The sequence below is a fragment of the Sphaerodactylus townsendi genome, linkage group LG02 (genome assembly GCF_021028975.2).
Source record: "Sphaerodactylus townsendi isolate TG3544 linkage group LG02, MPM_Stown_v2.3, whole genome shotgun sequence".
Classification (NCBI taxonomy): Eukaryota; Metazoa; Chordata; class Lepidosauria; order Squamata; family Sphaerodactylidae; genus Sphaerodactylus; species Sphaerodactylus townsendi.
In genome coordinates, this window is record NC_059426.1 from 22,376,035 (window position 1) to 22,396,957 (window position 20,923).

At 41.3% G+C, this 20,923-nt stretch overlaps 2 protein-coding genes across 8 annotated transcripts in view; both read left to right on the plus strand.

The window, feature by feature from the left end:
- The window catches only part of NCKAP1 (NCK associated protein 1), a 73,594-nt gene extending 60,224 nt beyond the window's left edge, over positions 1–13,370 (plus strand). For all 7 annotated transcript variants that reach the window (XM_048485945.1, XM_048485947.1, XM_048485946.1 and 4 more), the window contains 11 exons: positions 2,228–2,446; positions 2,910–3,040; positions 3,744–3,841; positions 4,443–4,536; positions 5,497–5,579; positions 6,552–6,632; positions 6,838–6,931; positions 7,661–7,777; positions 8,986–9,095; positions 11,920–12,009; positions 12,428–13,370. In XM_048485945.1, coding sequence (XP_048341902.1) covers positions 2,228–2,446; positions 2,910–3,040; positions 3,744–3,841; positions 4,443–4,536; positions 5,497–5,579; positions 6,552–6,632; positions 6,838–6,931; positions 7,661–7,777; positions 8,986–9,095; positions 11,920–12,009; positions 12,428–12,544 — 1,234 coding nt within the window. In that variant the 3' untranslated portion in view covers positions 12,545–13,370. The remainder of the gene's footprint in view (positions 1–2,227; positions 2,447–2,909; positions 3,041–3,743; positions 3,842–4,442; positions 4,537–5,496; positions 5,580–6,551; positions 6,633–6,837; positions 6,932–7,660; positions 7,778–8,985; positions 9,096–11,919; positions 12,010–12,427) is intronic.
- A 3,859-nt stretch (positions 13,371–17,229) lies between these two features.
- On the plus strand, positions 17,230–18,711 carry LOC125427163 (cytosolic carboxypeptidase 6-like). The gene has a single exon (XM_048486268.1). It carries the CDS (start codon positions 17,230–17,232, stop codon positions 18,709–18,711), a length of 1,482 nt encoding a protein of 493 aa, XP_048342225.1.
- Positions 18,712–20,923: the final 2,212 nt, after the last annotated feature.

The window sequence follows — 20,923 nt, forward strand, 5'->3', positions numbered from 1 at the left end:
ATCATAAAACAACAGAAATTGAGTTGTTTGGATTATAAATCAAATGTTTGTAGTTAGTTAACATGTATTAGCTCCGTTTAACAAGTTGAGAATGATTTCTCATATTACCTGGGTCTTGACAGTGTCTTACATCTCAAGTATATGTGTGTGTGTGTGTGTGATGTATGTAGTACTCTAAAAGGTGGTATAGCAGGCACTAATGTGGTACAGTTGGCACCTCAAGTTGCCTTGAAATTTACAAGTATTATTTCAATCAAATAATGCCCACATTTGCTCGAATATCACATTTAAACAACACTCGATGATTTGGGGTGCTGTGTGGTTTCCGGGCTGTATGGCCGTGTTCTAGCAGCATTCTCTCCTGACGTTTCGCCAGCATCTGTGGCTGGCATCTTCAGAGGATCTGATAGTAGGAATGGAAAGCAAGTGGACACGGCAATACAGCCCGGAAACCACACAGCACCCCAGTGATTCCGGCTGTGAAAGCCTTCGACAATACTCGATGATTTGTTTTTCCCCCATATTTTCATTTCCAAGCGCTGCAGGGGTATAAAAGTAACACGATATGCTTCTCAAATATGTTTGCTAAACATAAGTCAAAATAAACGTGGCATATCTACGTAAGGCACTAGATAATTTTCTGGAAATTTGTCCCCTTCTGATTTTTCTCAAGAAACCTACCTTTCGTGTTCCCCCTACCTTCTGGCTCACTTCCAACAACACATGATGTCTTGCTACACTTGCAGCCCCATTCATGAGCCAGGCACCCAGCCACTGTGCTGTGGCTGCACCCGGCTACTGCCCCCAAAGAGGCTTCCTAGCAGCATGGGGAAGGCAAAAAGTCTCCGTGCCTCTGAGAAACTTCAGTGGGCTGCACCACACTTATGCCAGCAACATATGCCCCACCCCTACTACGCCAGCAGTGTAGGCGCAGGGATGCTGCTGCAGTGTCCTGTGCCACATCCAACCACTTGGGCAGGGAGGCAGTGGTTTCACCCTTCCACCAGGGTAAGTGTCCCAGAGAAGGCAAATACGCCAGCATGGCCTCTCTGAATGGCGGATTCACCCCCCCCCCCCCTTCCCTTTGGTTGGGGCTGTTGCATACTGGAATTGAGAAGCAAAAGCTTGTTTTGAAATCTTTTGAAAATCTGTACAGATAGTTTGGGTTTAGCCCCTGAGCCGTCACAGAGTTCAGATTCCAAATTTTCCTGTAAACTTCTACACTCACCTGAGGATTAAGTGTCATTTCAATATAAGTGTAATTGTTCATGTTCAGGGAATTCTCTTGCCAAGCTCATAACAGTCCATTTTTTTTATGTTGGAGCCATTACATCAACGTTCTTTCCCACTTAGATAACATCAGAAGCCGCATGTTGTATTATAAGCTGGCTTTGTGGACTTTTGCCATGTGGCCAGACACTGCAAGAAGATATAGTTTATTGTTTGTCTGTATACCTTGTAGGTGGCCTTGGGACAGCTGTCTTCCTCCCATCCAGTTCTGCTTTATGTCTTAAAGCACTCTCCAAAACTGTCATTCTTCTGGGGTGCTGTGTGGTTTCCAGGCTGTATGGCCGTGTTCTAGCAGCATTATCTCCTGACGTTTCGCCTGCATCTTACTCCAGATGCAGGCGAAACGTCAGGAGAGAAATACTACTAGAATGCTCTGTCCTTCTTCCCGGAAACCACACAGCACCCCAGTGATTCCAGCTGTGAAAGCCTTTGACAATACATTGTCATTCTTCTGTTTGCATATTTCACAACAAGCTGTAGATGCATTCAGGGAACAGAAGGAAAATATGTACGGCAAGAATTCAGACCACCCTTGTTTTTAAAATGCCTTGCATTAATAGTTGGAGCTGAATTGACTGTGGTTTAATTCAAATGCATTTTAATGGTAAGTTTTTCTTTTGCACTTGAATGAAATAGTGAACAACAATAGGTCTGGTATCAGACTGGCCAACTTTCTCTCTGAACATTTTCTGCAGTGGGGGAAAAATAATTAGTTACACCAGATGGTTCAATTTTTTACAGCCTTCAAAGTAGAATTCTGCTATGAGAACTGTGTGCTTAAAACCCTGAGATCTGTGTGCTTAAAGCCCACGCTTTCCTCTTCATCTACATGGATCATCTTTTCTCTCATCTCCTTTACATGACTATCAGCCAGTAAATAGAAAATGATTTTTTCACATTCCTGAGTGCCAATAACTTACTTCCTTGCCTTTCAAAGGTCAATTGTCGGGATGACTATGTATAATCAAGCAACACAAGAGATTGCAAAACCCTCCGAGTTGTTAACAAGCGTCAGAGCTTACATGACAGTGCTCCAGTCGATAGAAAATTATGTACAGATTGACATCACAAGAGTGTTTAATAACGTTCTTCTTCAGCAAACTCAGCATTTAGATAGTCACGGGGAGCCGACAATTACCAGCCTGTACACAAATTGGTAAGAATTCAAACTGCCTTTTCAGTCTGTATCTCCCCCCCCCCTTTTTTTTTGGTGGTGGGAGATGCATGCTTTCACATGAAATTATCTGAAATTATCTACTCTTTGAAATAGAACAAAGAGTGATAGATCATGGTCTGTGGAATGAACTATGCTTCCTTCTTTCATGTAACTTGAAATTAGTTCTAGTTAGAAGAACTCAGTTGCATACCACTTCAGCATTGGATTTCCTCAATTGTAATATTTACTACAACAAAAAAATCCCTATGGATTGTTTTAAATTGAAATTGGTGGCTTTTTAGGGAATTGCTGCAGAATTTGTGTAATGTTTAAGTTAGTTATGTTCATGTGAGTTGCCTGTAAATTCAGTGGCAATGCACTTTCTTATCAAAATTGCTATGATTGAAGCTTAGTACTAAGAAATGCTTTCGTCCATCACGAAAATGATTTTGGTTTTGTTCAGGTATCTGGAAACCTTGCTAAGGCAAGTCAGTAACGGTCACATAGCCTATTTTCCAGCAATGAAGGCATTTGTGAACTTGCCTACTGAAAATGAGTTGACATTCAATGCAGAAGAATATTCAGACATATCAGGTAAATTTTCCTTTGACAATAATACAACTTAATGGCTTCTTCTGCTTCAAGATTCTTTCCTCTTTAAAGTAGCTTTTGCACAGGAGAACTGTAGATATTATAATGGAAAGTCCCTAGCTTTTTGTATGAACTACTCTGTCTCTGTATTCTGAACATCTTTTAGCATTTTGTTTGGCCTACCTTTTCATAGTTGCCCAGAACTCCTATATTTTGGGCTTGGTAGCTGGGCATAAATTCTCGTTACCTTCCGCTTTTCCGTTGTGTTCACCGAATGCACTTCTGATGACGAATTATGCAAGCTCCTTTCTCTTCTAAGGAACATAAAGATGGCAGACCAGAGCAGGGGGGATGTATGCATGTTCTCTTTTAGCATGTTGAAATTATGGCCATTTGGTGTTGGGTGAAGGGGCAGTTATTAATGGTAGGCAAGTATGCGGCCTTTTGGGAGTTGGATCTAAACTAGTTCAGGGCATTTTTAATACTCCAGATTATCTGTGTCTGATACAAATATCTATTTACAGTACAAGTATTAAGCTATCTTTCTTGAACCTTTTAGATAGTACAGATTGGAAGCTTAAATATGTGGGTAGAAACATGTGGCTTTGGTAGAACTGAATAATCAGATTCGATTCAATTATTCAATTGTGCATCTTAAACCTAAGGTAAAATATATCAGAATGAGTGCAATTAATCTTTTCCTCAGAAATGAGGGCGCTGTCGGAACTCCTTGGTCCATATGGTATGAAGTTCTTAAGCGAAAGCCTTATGTGGCACATTTCTTCGCAAGTTGCTGAGCTAAAGGTAACTTTCTTTGTTCTTTTGTGGGCATTGCTTTCAATAAGCAGGGCTGGTGTTAAAGCATGAATTCAAGATTATATGGACAAGATCTAAAACCAACCCAGAGGTTCATGCCCCCCTCCATTAGAATATTGAGTTGTATAGTCAAAGCAGTCTATAAAAAACAGATGAATAAATAAACACATATGTTTACATTGGGTGAAGCTTCAGTATTGGAGAAGGAGGGATTGTGTCAGTGGTCAACAAATTACTTCATGTGGTACGAACTGCTTCAGCTCTCCCATGCAGTTTTTGCTGCCAATTATGTAAAGAATGTTCAAGCTACCATATTCAATCTGCTCTTTCTAAAGTAGTCCTCTTCAGCATTAATTGGACTATTTCATCAGTAAGTGGTGTGCAAAACACTGAAAACCTTTATTATTGTAAGGTGAGGCTTTCTGATTGGTATGCAGTTAGACCTTACCGAAGTACAAGCACATAGTTCTTCTGGTCAGATAATGGAAACATCTGGATTTCATGAGCTTTGCTTCCTGCTTGCCACATTGTAATGCACTTAGCACTGCCCTCAGATCTTTGCTTGACCTGAAATCTTACCTCATCTTAGAAACTTGTGGTTGAAAATGTCGAAGTGCTAACGCAAATGAGGACCAGTTTTGATAAACCAGATCAGATGGCAGCTCTCTTCAAAAGATTGTCTTGTAAGTAACCCACGACCTACTGCAGTTTTGTATTTGTATTCTTGAATGGAACTGAGCAGATGATTTAAAACATCGGACCTTGTTTTTTAAACAATTTCAGCAGCCCAAATAAATAGTTATCTTTTGTATTAATGTATCAGTTTATTAATATATACTTCACGCTGGCATAAATAATATTTACTTGTTTGATTCATAGCCTGCCTTTCTCCCCAGTGGGGACCCAGAATAGTTTACATCATTATTCCATTTTATCCCCACAGCAATCCTGTGAAGTAGGTTAGTCTATAACTGTGTGACTGGCCCAAGTTCACTCAGTGAGCTTCCATGGTAGAGCAGGGATTGGAACTTGGATTTCCCAGATCCTAGTCTAACATTGTAACCACTACACAAACTCTGGGTGGTATGTAATATGTAGCCTACATAGATGCTTCCAAAGAAGGTGGGTTTTTTAATAGTACCTATACCACCTTTCATAGTGATCGCCTAGCAGTAGGAGTTGGGATGATTTGGAAGCTGAGACATGTTGAGTTGGCCAAGAGCTGAAATTATCCTTTGCTCTTAGAACTCCTGTTGTCTGTGAACACATTTGTTGTTTCAGTGTGCTTTTTTAACTAGCAGAAGGGTATTGGATTAGATTGGCCAGCAGAATTGCTTCTTGTTTCCATAGAAGTCGCCCAGGAGGAAAGCACAACTGATAATGAACTAGGTTGATAAGATACAATAGTGCAACTGGAGATGAAGCTGATTTCATGGTGCTGTGTTTTCAGTTGTCACTTTATGTTGCACTTAGAAGTAGGGTGTGTGTGTGCATAATTTGCACTTTGTTAGAGATACACACACGCTGCTTTTATAGTTATTTTCTAATTCTATTTTTGCAGCCCTTCATTCTAAAAGTATGCATTTTTGACATACAGGGATCAGTTCCTGTTCTCTGATGCTTCCATTTTTTTCATCTTCCAGCTGTTGACAGTGTTTTGAAGAGGATGACCATTATAGGAGTCATCTTGTCTTTCCGGTCATTGGCACAAGAAGCACTTAGAGATGTATGTACCGACCAACATAACAGCTTTTGTGTTACAGCTTTTGCATTACACTTTCTCAAAAACTTTTTATTACCCTAAAAAATTGACAATCATCTTTGTTAAATTCTAAATGTTAATGATAAACACTGTTGATGCAAAAATAAGGATACTGAAGAATGTACTTAATGGCAGAATCAACAACAACAGCCTTTGTTGGCATACTAAAACAAAAAATTACAAAACAAATATGCATAATAAAGAAAAATTACAAGTGAGAAAAAACACGATTAGAAATTACTGATCTCAAGAATGAAATTTGCAACATTCTCACAAAAAAGTGCATCAGAACTATTCAGGAGGTATGGGATTTTATAACACTCTTGCCATTGGGAACACTGCAAAAAAATTGAGTTCATATATTTCATCTGTATCTTGTCATGTTTGGGGCATACAAACAAAGAATGGTCAAGTGTTTCAACAGTAACCAAATCACAAGAACAAACCCTTTTAGAATGTTCCACATTTTTGTATCTCCCATCCAAAAGAGCTGATGGTGACACATTACATCGTGCGGTAGCCAAGGTTCTCCTCTGGGTGGGGTTAATCAAGATGCAAAGATATGCTGCCATAACTCCATGCTCGCATGGAATTAATAATGTGGTAGGGGAACAAGTTGTCTTAGCTGCAAGGATCGAGTTATGAAAGTCAAGATCTGTTCTTGACTAACCTGCAGGCTTCTAGTGGCAGAATCACTGTAGCCGAACCCACTCAGCTATAACTTTGAAAACCTTTGTGGGGAATTATACACTGCTCCTTGTGTCTACCACCCAGTTGTGATTAGCCTGTGTTTTTACGCTCCTTTGTTGTAGCTTTTATGCATTCTGGCACATCAAATGTGTGGATTGAATGAAAAAATCCATCCAAGTAACAGTGTACAAGGACCTCTATGATAGCAGTAGTGATTTTTTGTTGTTGCTTGTTACTTTGTCTTAGGTCTTATCCTACCACATTCCTTTCCTTGTAAGTTCCATTGAAGACTTCAAGGATCACATTCCAAGAGAGACTGACATGAAGGTAAAAATTGCTTCTGATGGTGTCTGAGTAGTGTTGCTAAAGCCCTTCTCTGAGGACTAGATGCCACCAAGATCTTTGCTGCTCTTGAATTTCCATGTTCACACACAGCTGTAAATAATGAAAAGATTCTACTGTTTGCTTTCTCTGTCAAATTGCATGGAATGTTATTGGTATTCCCTCTTCAGTAGCCTTTTCTGTTTTTCAGGTTGCAATGAATGTATATGAGCTCTCATCAGCTGCAGGATTGCCCTGTGAGATTGATCCTGCTCTGGTTGTAGCTCTTTCTTCTCAGAAATCAGGTACAATTGCGGATATTGTAGGCAGGAATGCTTCTACATTCTGTCACTTCTCTATGCATTTAGTTGCACTTTTTCATTTGATTTCTTTAAAGTGCACGGGACTTGTGGTTTGGGTGGTTGTTTTTAAGAATGAAGAGCTATGCCATTTCAACCAACTTCACTTGGACCAAACCTTATCCAGTTAACGTGGAGCCTTCCAACATTCTGTGGATGATTGGCATGAAGGCGGTTCTTCTCAGGGCTGTATGCTTTGCTTGCACAAGAGGTTGTGTCCTCTTCGTATGTATCTGTCTTTATTGCTGCATACTTTTCCATTCATGGCATGGAGCTTGAAGAAGAAGAAGAAGAGTTTGGATTTATATCCCCCCTTTCTCTCCTGCAGGAGACTCAAAGAGGCTTACAATCTCCTTGCCCCTCCCCCCTCACAACAAACACCCTGTGAGGTGGGTGGGGCTGAGAGAGCTCAGAAGAGCTGTGACTAGCCCAAGGTCACCCAGCTGGCGTGTGTGGGAGTGTACAGGCTAATCTGAATTCCCCAGATAAGCCTCCACAGCTCAGGCAGCAGAGCTGGGAATCAAACATGGTTCCTACAGATTAGATACATGAGCTCTTAACCTCCTATGCCACTGCTTGACAACTAAGCGTATCAGTATTTTCAGTTAATTTTAAAAAATCTGCTCTGGATTCATGCAGTTATAAAGGTTTTTCTAATGTTATGTTTCTTTTCAGAAAACATTAGTCCAGAGGAAGAATATAAAATTGCCTGCCTTCTAATGGTCTTTGTGGCTGTCTCGATACCAACTTTGGCCAGTAATGTCATGTCTCAGTATAGTCCTGCCATTGAAGGTAACATTCAGTCAAATTAATGTATGTTGTGACAGTCTGGCTTGTTGTTGTTGTTTTTATTGTGTGGGAGAGGGAGGCCTTTTGTTTTGTTTTTTTGTAATGGTGTTTTGGTATTATTAATTGTTTGTGTTACTTAGTAAGTTTTATATCTCCCAGCTGTTCCTTTGAAAGTGGAGGTTAAAAACTTTCACAGTCATACGTTAATTCTAGACATTCTTATCAAGAATGTGTTTTGCATTTGCACATTCAGGAGACACTCAACTTGACTGGAGGCATTGATAGGAACAAAATGCAAATATTAGCAAAGATGTATAAAATTATTCCAGTGGAGACTTGCACTAAAAGCAGTTGCAATTTCCTCACATTTCTGCCCTACTTTAATATGTGACAATCCCCTTTCTTAGGTTTTATATACCAGTGGAATATACTTTTGCCTAGTAACAATCATGCACTAGGAGCTTCAACTGTGGAACTAGTATACTGTGAGACAAAATGAAATTTGGATATTTTTTTTTATTTTAAAAAAAGGATTTTAGAATGAATGCAATTTTAACACTGTGTTTTTACAGAAGTAAAATATTAGCAGCGCAATCCAGAGTTGAGGCAGATGGGGACAGCGTCGCTTGAGCGCCACTCTGCCCACTCCACTGGGTTTTCCCACAGTGTGAGAAGTCTGAAAAAGTTTTTTTTTTCAAAAATCCTCACACTCCCCCGTAGGGGAGAAGAGAGATATGCTGCAAATGTCACAGCGTATCTCTGCTAGCAGCTCTGCTGGCATTCAGGGATGAGAGGAGTCTGGAGGCCAACTAAAGTCAGCCCCACCTCCCAGAAAGTTGGCATAGCCGGGGATGGCGTTTAAGCACCAGCACGAGGCCAGGCATCGCACCTGAATGTTGCAGGGTGCTAAAACGGCTGGGCGCTGGTGGATTTGCCCCTTCGCCAGAGTAAGTCCCCCAGAGAGGGTATTTATGTTGGCAGAAGCCCATGCCACATCCAGAGGGGGATTTCCCCCCGTTCCCCTGATTACACTGTAAGTCTTTTCATCCTATGTATGAAATTGCATGTATCAGGGGGCTCTTTTAACATATCTTAAAGTTATTCATTTCTAAACATTGTCCTCCTGCTGTTAGAAGATACCTTTCATTCAGCCAAAATGCTCAAGAGTGTAAGTGAAGGTAAAGTAATAACACAAATGTCTTTTTGTTTAGGTCACTGCAACAATATCCATTGCCTGGCCAAAGCTATCAACCAGATTGCTGCAGCGTTATTTACCATACACAAGGGAAGCATTGAAGACCGTCTAAAAGAATTCTTGGCTGTAAGTGCAGTTTTGTTTTTGGGCCATTTAACATTTTGTAGCCCATCATTGTGTCTTCTGTGCAGTCGCACATAGGACTGCGCAGGCTGGCTGTGAATAACTGACCAGAAAGCTTCTACAAGCTTCAGAGCACTTGGAGAGTGCTCAGAATGCCCAGAATGTCATGATGGAGGTGGAGAGAGCGTTTCTCCCTCAGTTCTTTTTTTTTTTTGCCACTATGGAGAGAAGATCAGCTTTAGCTGAGGGCTTCAGCTTACCTCAGGTCTTCTTTGTCTACATGATATTATTCAAGAAATGTTCCAAGTGTGGAACAAAGATGCCTTAAAATGATGGGCACATTGAATGTCTTTTATTTTATTTATTTATTTATTTATTATGAGATTTATAAGCCGCCTCACCCCTGAAGGGCTCGAGGCGGCTCACAAAACGGCTGCACTTTAAAACAGCAAATCAACAGAACATTTCAAATACAAAAATGCAGCTTAATTTTCTGCCTCAGTGGGACTCGTGTTTCCTAAACTTGCTATTTTTTTAACTCTATAGGCTAGACACGAACAGTATTTGAGGCTTGAGGTTACTGAGGTACTCCCATCACATTACAGATCTGGCTCCTTTTTCTCCCCTAAGGATAAGGAGGGGAGGAAATTAGACACTTTAAATAGTAAAGTGTATTTCTCTGATGCTGGCAGACGATACAGGGCCCTCAGAACTAGGACAAAGAGGCTTAGAGACAGCTTCTACTCTAGAGCTGTGGCTATGCTAAACTCCGCTGCTTCATATTGATGTATTTGGGGCTGTGTAGGGATGGGTGGAGGATGATGATGTATGAGTCTGAAATTGTGTGCATCGAGGAATGCTGCTGTAAATTTCGTTGTGCGTGCACAATGACAATAAAATGCTTATGCTTATGCTTATGTAGGCCTTAAGAGTATCCAGTTTCACTTCTGTGATGGGACCTTATCAGATGTTCCTTTGGGACCACATGGTCCAATGCACTGATTCCTTATCACAGGACAAAAGGACTTTTGTTTGCTATGACATCCAGAGTGGTTGTGAAGAAACAAGCTTCCTCCTTATCCCTGTTCTTCAGATTAGAGTCTAGTGCTCATATAAAGAGTTGAAGACCTTCCTTGTGACGGCAAGACTCTCTTCAGTCAGAAGACTGGACAGGATTAGAAAAAGCAGATTTACTACAAAATTGTTGGGTGTTATCCCGCAGGGCACGGGGGGGTTGTAAACAGAGGTTCTTCCCTCATCATTCACATCACTATTATCCTGGTAAACCATATTGGCACCAGCCATCTCATCGCTTTCAGGGGCCTAGTTCCCAATGCGCCTTCTAACAAGGAAAGTGCGCCCATCATAGGCACTCAGGGATACACCATCCAGGGGAAAACAGGTGGCAGTGCTACAGGACACAGAATGTCATTTTCTTGACAGATTGTCGCTGTCCATGAACAGCCATCTTCAGTTACTCAAGACCACGGGTAAAGTTTGTGTGGGGCTCCCCCCATCTCCTGCTGGGCCTGCTGTTCCTCCTTTCCATCTCCCAAGCGATCTACAACCCGTCCTTGTTCTGAGTGGCTTGGGAACGGATGTCTGACTTTTCTACCCCGTCTGAACCTCTGGGCTGGGCCTCGTTGGTGGGCCCTCTGCATTAGGTGATGCCAAGTTGCTGGCCAGGACGGTTTGTTTCAGCTTGGGCCCTTCTGGCCTTGGCAGCACGGCCCTCCTGAGTCCGGGGTACTCCCTCTCACTTCCTTCCCTTCTGTGTTCCACTGTCTGTCTCTGAGTCACTCCCTCACTTCCTCTCCCTGGAGTGGGAGGGACATTCCGAGCCCTATGGACCTTCTAGAAGAAGAGGAGGAGCTGATTTTTATATGAGCACTAGATTCTAATCTGGAGAACAGAGTTTGGTTCCGTGCTCCTACACATGAAGTTTTCTGGGTGACCTTGGGCCAATCACAGTTCTTCAGAACTCTCTCAGCCCCACCAACCTCATAAGGTGGCTGTGTAGGGAGAGGAAGGGAAGGAGTTCGTAAGCTGTTTTGAGACCTCTTACAGGAGAGATTGTTTTGAGACCTCTTACAGGAGAGAATTACAGGAGAAATTTCTCTTCCTCTTCCTCCTCCCCCTTCTCCTCCTCCTTTTATATTCCACTTTTCTCAACCTTTCAAGGAGTGTCAAAACTACGTACAATTGCCTTCCCCTCTCCACAACAGACACTTGTGAGGCAAATGGAACTGAGAAAGTTCAGAGAGATCTGTGACTGGCCCAAGGTCACCCAGCAGGCTTCATGTGTAGGAGTGGGGAAAGAAAACCAATTCGTCAGATTAGAGTCTGGTGCTCTTAACCACTACCCCACGTTGATTCCTGGAAGCCTGGTCAGTTCTCTGCAATCAGCCTGCACTTGCACAGTTCTCTATGTGCCTGTGCAGGAGACACTCAGTGAACATAAATTACAAGAAAGTGCAGCTGTGTTTTTAAATTTTTTTCTTGAAGCCAAATGGCATTATCGTGACTTTCTTTTACATGGCAGTGATTACAAAGCTGATTATAAAGAATTTAACTAGCATTGTAGGTATGCATAAGTATCAGTTTCTTTCTAACTTTTGTTGACTTGCAATAATACTGATCTTATCCAGGAACTAATCTTATCCCGCACTAATCTGTGTAATTATGGGCTCTGAATTCAAAATCTCATAGCATTCCTAATGTGAAAATGGTAGCTTGCCTTATACAAATAGTACTTTATAGCAGAAATTGCTCGTCATGAAATTTTTAAAAGCAGACACTTTGACATTTCTACTTGTGTTTATTCTAGCTGGCGTCCTCTAGTTTACTGAAAATTGGTCAGGAAACAGATAAAACCACTACACGAAACAGAGAATCTGTTTACTTGCTCCTAGACATGGTAAGTTTACATCCAAATTTTAAGAGAATCTGCCCTACTTTACAATGCTGTTGTGCGCTGTTGCAACTCCTGCCACAGTGCACACGACCATGTTGTCATCTTTCCCTGGGAAAGGGTTATAGTAACCACAATATCAGTGTTCCAGAGATGCAAGCATCTGAAAACTGCTTTTTCTTTCTCTTACCACCAACTGTTGCTCTGCTACTTTTTGGTCTCTGGATTGTTTCTCCAGATATGCCACTATTATTGGAGCCTCATGTGAAATTCTTGTGTTCCTAGTTTACCGTGAATGTTTTTGGAAATAATGTAATGGTGGTGTTTTACTTGGGAAATGGGTGTAATATTGAAGGAGTAGATGAGTTTGATCAGCAGCTGCCAAGTTCTGCAGGCCTCTGATTGGTTTCTTCTGTTGTCTTAGATTGTGCAGGAGTCGCCGTTCCTGACCATGGATCTTCTGGAGTCTTGCTTTCCTTATGTCTTGCTGCGCAATGCATACCATGCTGTGTACAAACAAAGTGTTACATCTTCTGCCTGAATATCTACTTAACTGAAGACAATTAAGCACGCATCTATGTTGCCTCAGTTTTACTTGTAAACTGTGGAGCTGTTTTATTTCATGGCCTGGCAAAGAGTTTTGTGGATTATAAACTTTTTCCCAATGCGGTTGTATTTCTGACCAGTGGTTTCTTAATATGGTTGTACTACAAATATAAGCTTGGCTGATTTTTAGGTTGCACATTTTGCTGAGATTTATTCCTTTTTATTTTAGAATCTTGTTTAAAAGAGAAAGAGAGAAATACTATTTCAGCTATGGATTTTTTCATATTTGATCATGCAAGAATCGTTATGGCTTGTTTATTTGCAAGAAGAACTCTATTTAGTGATTATTTTAGTGTTCCTAGTTTTCATCTGTGTGTAAATTATTTCATATGGGGAGAGTTACAATCTATACCTATTGTTCTTATGGGAAACAAAAAAATTGGATGTGCATTTCTGTGAACAAGAACATTTCTACTTTCTTTTTGACATTTTCACTCCAACTAATTACTTTAACGCTAATATCTAATCCTAAGAAATGTTATGGGACTGCTTCTCCTTCAACAATCTTCTCCATACAATTCGAAATGTCCACAAGTGGTTTTGTTTGTATAAAAGCTACATAGTGGGATTTTTTAAAGACTAACTTTCATGGTGCCCCATTGGCATTAACACTACATTGTACCCTGCTGTATAATAAACATTCTTATGCATTTATCAACTGTCGATAAAATGTTAGCCCTTTAATCACTTTTTATATGTTTTAAATTTTTGGAATTCAAGTGTACCTTCCATTACATACAATAAACACTACACTGTATTGACTTGCTGATGACTTTTAGTTCTTTGCTGATGACTTTTAGTTCTAAGAAAACTTAGTAGAGGTTATTCTCTATCTTAAACTCTAGTTAACAAGAACAAACATTCCCATCTTTTAGGACATCTACAAAGTGACTTAAATCTGCTTATCTACACTTTGAAAAAGTTTCTGTTCTGACCTATGCAAAGTGGTTATTCTACATGTGCGATGGTGATAGTGACATTCAGCTAACTGTGAAGACCCTAAAAGATTTGATCTAGAATCTATTTTTCACATTCTACCAATTCTGGCCCATTCCGTGCTGTTAATTAAACCAACAGGTTAATTTCTTCTTTATCTCATATAATCTCTATTTTCTTCCCCCTAAATTGATGCCGTGTTACCAAGAGCTTTCCAGCATGTTTTAAACTGGTTTAAAGTGACCTGAACTGGTTGAAGAAGCGGAGGAATCTGGATTTATACCCTGCTTTTCTCAACCATAAAGAGTCTCAAAGCAGCTTACAAACTCCTTCCCTTCGTCTCCCCACAACCGAAACCTTGTGTGGTAGGTGGGGTTGAGAGAGTTCTGAGAGAGCTGTGACTAGGCCAAGGTCACCCAGCAGCCTTCACATGAAAGAATGGGAAAACAAAACTGATTCACTGGATTAAAGTCCACTGCTCATATTGAGGAGAGGGGAATCAAACCCAGTTATCCAGATTAGAGTTCATCTGCTCTTAACCATTACACCATGCTGGTTTGAAATATTTTGAACTGATTTAAACTGTTTTAGAATCGTATAAAATGATTTGAATTGAAGCAGCTTGAATATCCCTGACTAGCATGATCTCACCAGAGCTTGGAAGCTAAGCAGAGGTCAGTAATGTCTTGAATGGGGAGACCTATAAGGAAGAATGTGATTGTTATGCACAGAAGGGCAATGGGACATCAACTCCTCTCATACCTTGCCTTGAAACCTTCATAGTGCTGCAGTCACTTTGAGTTGGTTGTGGCATGACCAGTAAAACTGGACTGAAGTGGTCTCTGCTTTTAACTAGATTGAATGGGTCTGGACTGGTCTGAACTTGTTTGAAAGGAGTTAATCTAAAGTATTCTGAAGAAGTCTGAACTGCTTGGAACATGTTTGAACAGGTCTGAATTTCTTTAAACTAGTTTAGACAGGTTTAAACATGTTTGAACTGGTCTGTTTGGCTCTGAACTGGTTTAGTGTCCAGTTAATACTATAATGCTGCCATAACTGTGTCTGGTCAGATGACCTATTACACAATGCAGTGTCAAGTGTTCATACAAGGTTCATACCTAGGTTCATACCTAATTTAGCCTAGTTCAAACCAGTTCAAACCAATTTAGACTGGGTAAAACCAGTAAAAACTAACCCCCTGGGAGGCCAATAAAGTGTCAGCCTCCAGGAAAAGCCCAGCGGAATAACTCCATCTTACAGGCCCTGTGGAAACAACTTAAGTCCCGCAGGGCCCTGATCTCGGGAGCACATTCCACCAGGTAGGGGCCAGGACAGAATAGGCCCTGGCCTGTGTTGAGGCCAGTTGGATATATTTGCCTCCTCCGCCAGGCAAGGGGCACCCATGCCGACGAAGGGGGCAGAAATGCTGGCGTCCAGCCACCCCTTACCTCTGTGGTGCTGAAAACCGGATGGCCAGGCCAATGTGGAGCTGTGCTGATTTCCCAATCAGATGCTAATTTGGGGCGCGGGGTGAGCTAGGACATTCATCGGAGTGGAACTGTCATTAGTCGGCTTCCAGCCCAGGTTTGTGGTAAGTCGCACCATGGCCCAAGTCCTTGATGGTCCATTAGGCCCTATGGAGAGCTTTCTGGCAGAGTTTTTTGGCACCACCAGAAAGGCCTCTGGAGCAGGTAGGGCGGCACCATCACCTGCTGCCTGGAGCTCTGGATTGGGCTGCCCAACTAGTTCATACCAGTGAAACCAGATTTAGAACAGTTAAAACCAGTTTAGATCAATTTTGATCAATTCAGATCTGATCAAACCAATTGCTGGCCCATGTTCAAAGGTCTGTATTTTCTGATGAGTTACACAAACAAGAAGCTTTGGCCTCCATTTTTAATGGTATGGGCGATTTCCCAGGCAGCATGTTCTGATTTCCTTCCTCTCTGGCAGAACAGCTTCCATCTTAGTCATGGGTCAGGTGCCCAGTTTTGAATCTCATAGCTTTGTTTTTGTACAAGTTGCATCTGTCACGGATGGACAGGACCCACATAAATCCTTTGATTTTACAGAAGACATGCAGGTAGTTCCTGAAGAAACAGCTACATTTCCTCCCCTTATGAATTTTCCGTCCAACATTTCCCAGAACCTATAGGAGGGAAGTGCCTTTATCCTGACTCACTCTCCTCATTGCTGTCTTCTATTGGCTCTCTCGAGTGTCCATCTGAGACCAGCTTTCCAAGGGAGCTTTCTCCCAATACACAAGTGCCCCTTTTTTGCTTACTTCTCAAGGACAAGTTCAAGGAGTTTGCAACTGTGCTTAAAATGTGTGACAGGAAAATCAGCTGCTCATATGAGCTCATAAGAGTTCTGCTCCAGTATCCAGTCACCTTGGAGAATGGGAATGATATGTTGGAGGGAGCACAAAAGAAGGGAAAGTTGAGATCTGCTTCAGGGAGAGAGCAGTGATATCTCAAGTGTGGCTCAGGAGACAGACCAGACTTAGGCCCCTTCCGCACATGCAGAATAATGCACCTTAGTCCAATGCAAGTGGATTTTGCTATTCCGCACAGTAAAACCCAGCTGCAAAGTGCATTGAAAATGGATTGAAAGTGCATTATTCTGCATATGCGGAAGGGGCCAGAGCGAAGGCTTGCTCTGCCTGGCAGTATGGCAGAGTGATTTAGCTCTAGCTCTGGGAAAGAAGATCTTTTGCCTGTCTTTGGTGATGAGCAGACCTTGTGCAATTGATTCTGGGGAAAGGGCAAGCTGTTGTGGAATCCTATACGTGAAAGACGATCCAACCTAGTCAACTGGTCAATAAAAGTCTGCATCTGTGAGCATTAAAGAAAATTCAAACCACCCTCTGAAGCCATAACTAGTTACAATTTATGTGTCTCAGCCAGATTCTTCCTTTGACTACCTGGAGATTTCTGCAGCTGATCAGTTCTTTAAAACCTGTAAATAAATAAATCTTCTGTGTAGTTTTTATAAAAATGTTGCCTCAGTAAGCTCCTTATTCTACTTGTGCGCCACAAAACATTCCTCATAGCAGCAACCCCATTCCTATGCACTTGCAACCTTAAGAACGCCTGGTCACTGAGGGGAAGGTTTGTGGTATAAAATAAACATGGTCCCCCAAAATAATAGGCTGTGCAAGTCCCCTTGGTTATTAGAAAAGGCCTGCAGATTTCCTTTTTGTGTATGTTTAAATATTTAAAATAAAACTCTTGAAGACTGAATCTCTGAAAGTTCCGTTTTCCCTCTAAATTAGAGCACGGAGGACGGGACTTAGTGTTTCCTGCAGCCTGACTGGTTCTCTCACTCCTCTACAGCCTTCTCCATTGGCTGTCCCAGGTGCCTGTCTTCCTTCTTTTCTGCAATGGTGTGGTGTCTCCTGTTAACGTGCAGATGGAAAATGGCCTTTGCCCAGGCCGAAGTGATGTTTTTGATACGCAGTATTTGACAATCAATAGTCTGTGGGACTATGAATGTAGACAAAGTAACCATGCTGAAAGAACTGCTCATTTCACATAGAGACAGCCATCTTCCCTCAGAATTTTCCTTCTCCCTCAGAATTTTCCTTCCTAAACCACTGGATGCAAGAGCAAGAGACATCTTATGGGGTGTGTTTCATGATTTGTCCTGCCCCCTCCCTCAATAAAATTCGATATGAAAACAAACATGGCGGAGAGGAGCAAGACTGCAGATACTGTTAGTGCTATAGGAATAGATGAAATTATAACAGGAAATTTAAGCAAATACCCTGCACTTCCACCAGGTTATTATGGACAGCCAAAAAAGGGACACCTTTTATTTGATGCCTGCTTTGAAAGTGGCAACCTTGGACGTGTGGATCACGTTACAGAATTTGAATATGATCTGTTCATTAGGCCAGACACGTGTAATCCTCGTTTTCGAGTCTGGTTTAACTTCACAGTTGAAAATGTGAAAGAATCTCAAAGGGTCATTTTCAACATTGTCAACTTCAGTAAAACTAAAAGCCTCTATCGGGATGGAATGGCTCCAATGGTAAAATCCACAAGCAGGCCCAAATGGCAAAGGCTGCCACCCAAAAATGTGTATTACTACCGCTGCCCTGACCACAGGAAGAACTATGTGATGTCATTTGCTTTTTGCTTTGATCGGGAGGAAGATGTTTACCAGTTTGCTTACTGCTACCCGTATACGTACACTCGGCTTCAACACTACCTTGATAATTTACAGAAGCGGAACATGGACTATTTCTGCAGAGAGTTTCTGGGATGTACTGTGCAACAGCGGCAACTTGACCTCTTGACTATAACCAACCCTGTAAATCTTCGCCCTGGAGTACAGCAGAAAGTAGTATTTATTACAGCTCGTGTCCACCCAGGAGAAACACCATCATCTTTTGTGTGCCAAGGTATAATTGATTTTCTTGTTAGCCCACATCCAATTGCCAAAGTACTGCGAGATCATCTGGTCTTCAAGGTAGCACCTATGCTTAATCCAGATGGAGTTTATCTTGGCAATTACAGGTGCTCACTAATGGGTTTTGATTTAAATCGACATTGGGTAGATCCTTCTCCTTGGGCTCACCCCACACTGCATAGTATCAAGCAGCTCATCATTGAAATGTACAACAATCCGAAAATTAGCCTGGAATTCTATATTGACATCCATGCTCACTCCACTATGATGAATGGCTTTATGTATGGGAACATTTTTGAAGAAGAGGAAAGATTTCAGAGACAAGCTATTTTCCCCAAGTTGCTCTGCCAGAATGCTGAAGACTTCTCCTTTTCTAGCACTTCTTTCAATCGAGACGCTGTTAAGGCAGGAACAGGACGTCGTTTCCTTGGTGGCTTACTTGATGATACCTCTTACTGCTACACACTGGAAGTCTCATTCTATAGTTATATAGTTGGAGATACAACTTTTGCAGTCCCATATACGGAGGAAACATATATGAAATTAGGAAGAAATGTGGCCAGAACTTTTTTGGACTATTATAGACTCAACACCATTTCAGAGAGACCTTTAGCTCCACTCTCCAGCACATGGAAGGAAAAAGCATCCTCCTACAGATATGGCTACAATCAGAGTCCAGGGAATAACCAAGCTGCCAGTAAGCCACAGAAGAAAATCCAGGAAAGTCCTAAGGAGAACATTCACTCACCATAAAGCACTTGAAACCACATACCATTCAGAGAAGCCTGAATCCACATGGTTTCCGATTCTCCTTCCAGCCAAATATTTTAATGAAAGGGAAGAGAGCAGCATTAAATACCAATGTTCTTGTTGATATCCTTATTAGTTTATTAATAAGTCGTTTCCCTCAAAAGCCAACTAGGTGATCCAGAAAAGTGTTTCTGCAACAGTAAAAACTTTTAGTTACAATCAATCAAATACCTTTAATGGCATATTTAAAAAAAGAAAAACATAGCATCACAACCTTCCAGTTAACACAGGTTAGAACGACTTAAAATTACACCGTTTAAAAATTTGGCCACAGCTTCCAGCACCTCATAGCAATGACTGTTTAGAAGAAATATAACCTTCCGTTTATCAGTTGTCCCTTCCCTTTCACGCAAGAGGGGTTTTTTTATACTTTTCCCTATCTAGAACATAGAAGGGACAAGACTTTTAGTTTAAAAAGAAATTTTTTAAAAAGTCTTTGCATTGCTACATTTTGAAATAATGAGGAAATTAGGAGAAGTTCTCTGTGATGTTGCATGATTTCTGTATTTCTTGGTCTCAGATTGCAAGCATCATTTGAAAGTCCCTTATGTCTTTGCAGTGACATGTTCTATATTTTGATTACAGACTACAACCTACACTCTTTGGTCCCAGTCTAATTGTGCACATGTCTTAGAAAACCAGCAGTCACACTACTTAACACCTGGGTGGTAAAAGGCTGCTGAGAAGACTATAAATCCAGCCCTGTTCCATAAGTATGATGACCAGTTTTCTGATTAGGACTATGCATGCATGGTTCTTTCAACAGAATTATGGGGGCTGCTATATGCAAGCATCTAGATGTGCATGCAATTTGTAATCCAGCTATTTATACATATGCTGAAGTCGGCTTCTGCACTCATATGCACTTAAGCTGGATCAGACAATGTGTCTGTGAAGTGGAAAATAGGAAGCAAGAAATATATTGACCCCATAGAAAAAGAAATTGATTTAAAAAAACCCACTTCCATATTGTAATTTCAAGGTTTATGATTAAATTGTGTGAATTTTCAAGGAGGGGCAAAGTACTGTAATATGATAAATGCAATTGGGTCACGCTTTTGCATCTTTAGAGGCTATAAAGCAGAATAATGTATCCTTGGCTATTTAACTGATGGAAGAGGAAGGAGAGATGGTCTCACCTAATATGCCTACTCACTGACTTGCCCTCCCCCGCTCTGCCTTTTATCTTTGAAGATCCTCCACTCCCTAAAGGGTTCACAGAAAACTGATGTGGGAAAGGAAAGGAAAGATCCACTTCCACCAGCAGAACAGCCATTGGATTCACATTCCTGTATGTCCAATTAATTAAACAGTTTGTTTGTTTGTTTGTTTATGAGAAATGTTGAGTTTCTTGAGGTTTCAATTTAAGAAGTTTGGTTTATGGGGTGTATACAGCAGGAGAGGGCGATATCAGTTTAACATATTGAATGAAACATAACCTTGCAAATATTGTTGCTGTTTGAGTGGATTCATTTTGTGTTTATATGAGACCTGGAGAAACCTGTTGGTTTGATGTATTGTCGAAGGCTTTCACGGCCAGATTCAACTGGTTGTTGTAGGTTTTCCGGGCTGTGCGGCCATGGTCTGGTTATGGGGTCTGCAATTGGCCATGCTGGCAGGGGCTGATGGGATGTGTAGTCCATGAACATCTGGAGAGCCGCAGGTTGCAGACCCCTGGCTGGTAGATCTTGTTCCTAACATTTCGCCTGCATCTGTGGCTGGCATCTTCAGAAGTGTATCACAGAGAAAAGTCTGTTTCACACTGTGTCTAGTGAGAAGGGAAAATTTAGTGGGGTATATTGTCCATGTCCCAGGGTGGGGAAACGTTAGGAACAAGATCTACCAGACCACAGCCACACAGCCCGGAAAACCCACAACAGCCTGTTGGTTTGCTCTGGGAGTCTTGAATAAAGAGTTAGCTATAGCAAAAAATAAAATAAAAGAAATGTGATATATGGATGAAAGAAGAAAAATAGGGAAACCAAGAACTCATGCAAGCCTTATGTTCAGAGTTAAGAAATTTGGATGCCCCATGAGGGCAAGACTAAGGAGTGGTCAGTGGGGTCTTGGAAAGCATTAACCATTGTATTTATTAATATTTCTATCATTGATAGTCTGCCTTTCTCCTTGAGACTCAAGGCACATTACATAGTGA

Coding starts and splice junctions, on each gene's coding strand:
- LOC125427163 (XM_048486268.1), top strand. CDS start 17,230: ATGGCGGAGAGGAGCAAGACTGCAGATACTGTTAGTGCTATAGGAATA.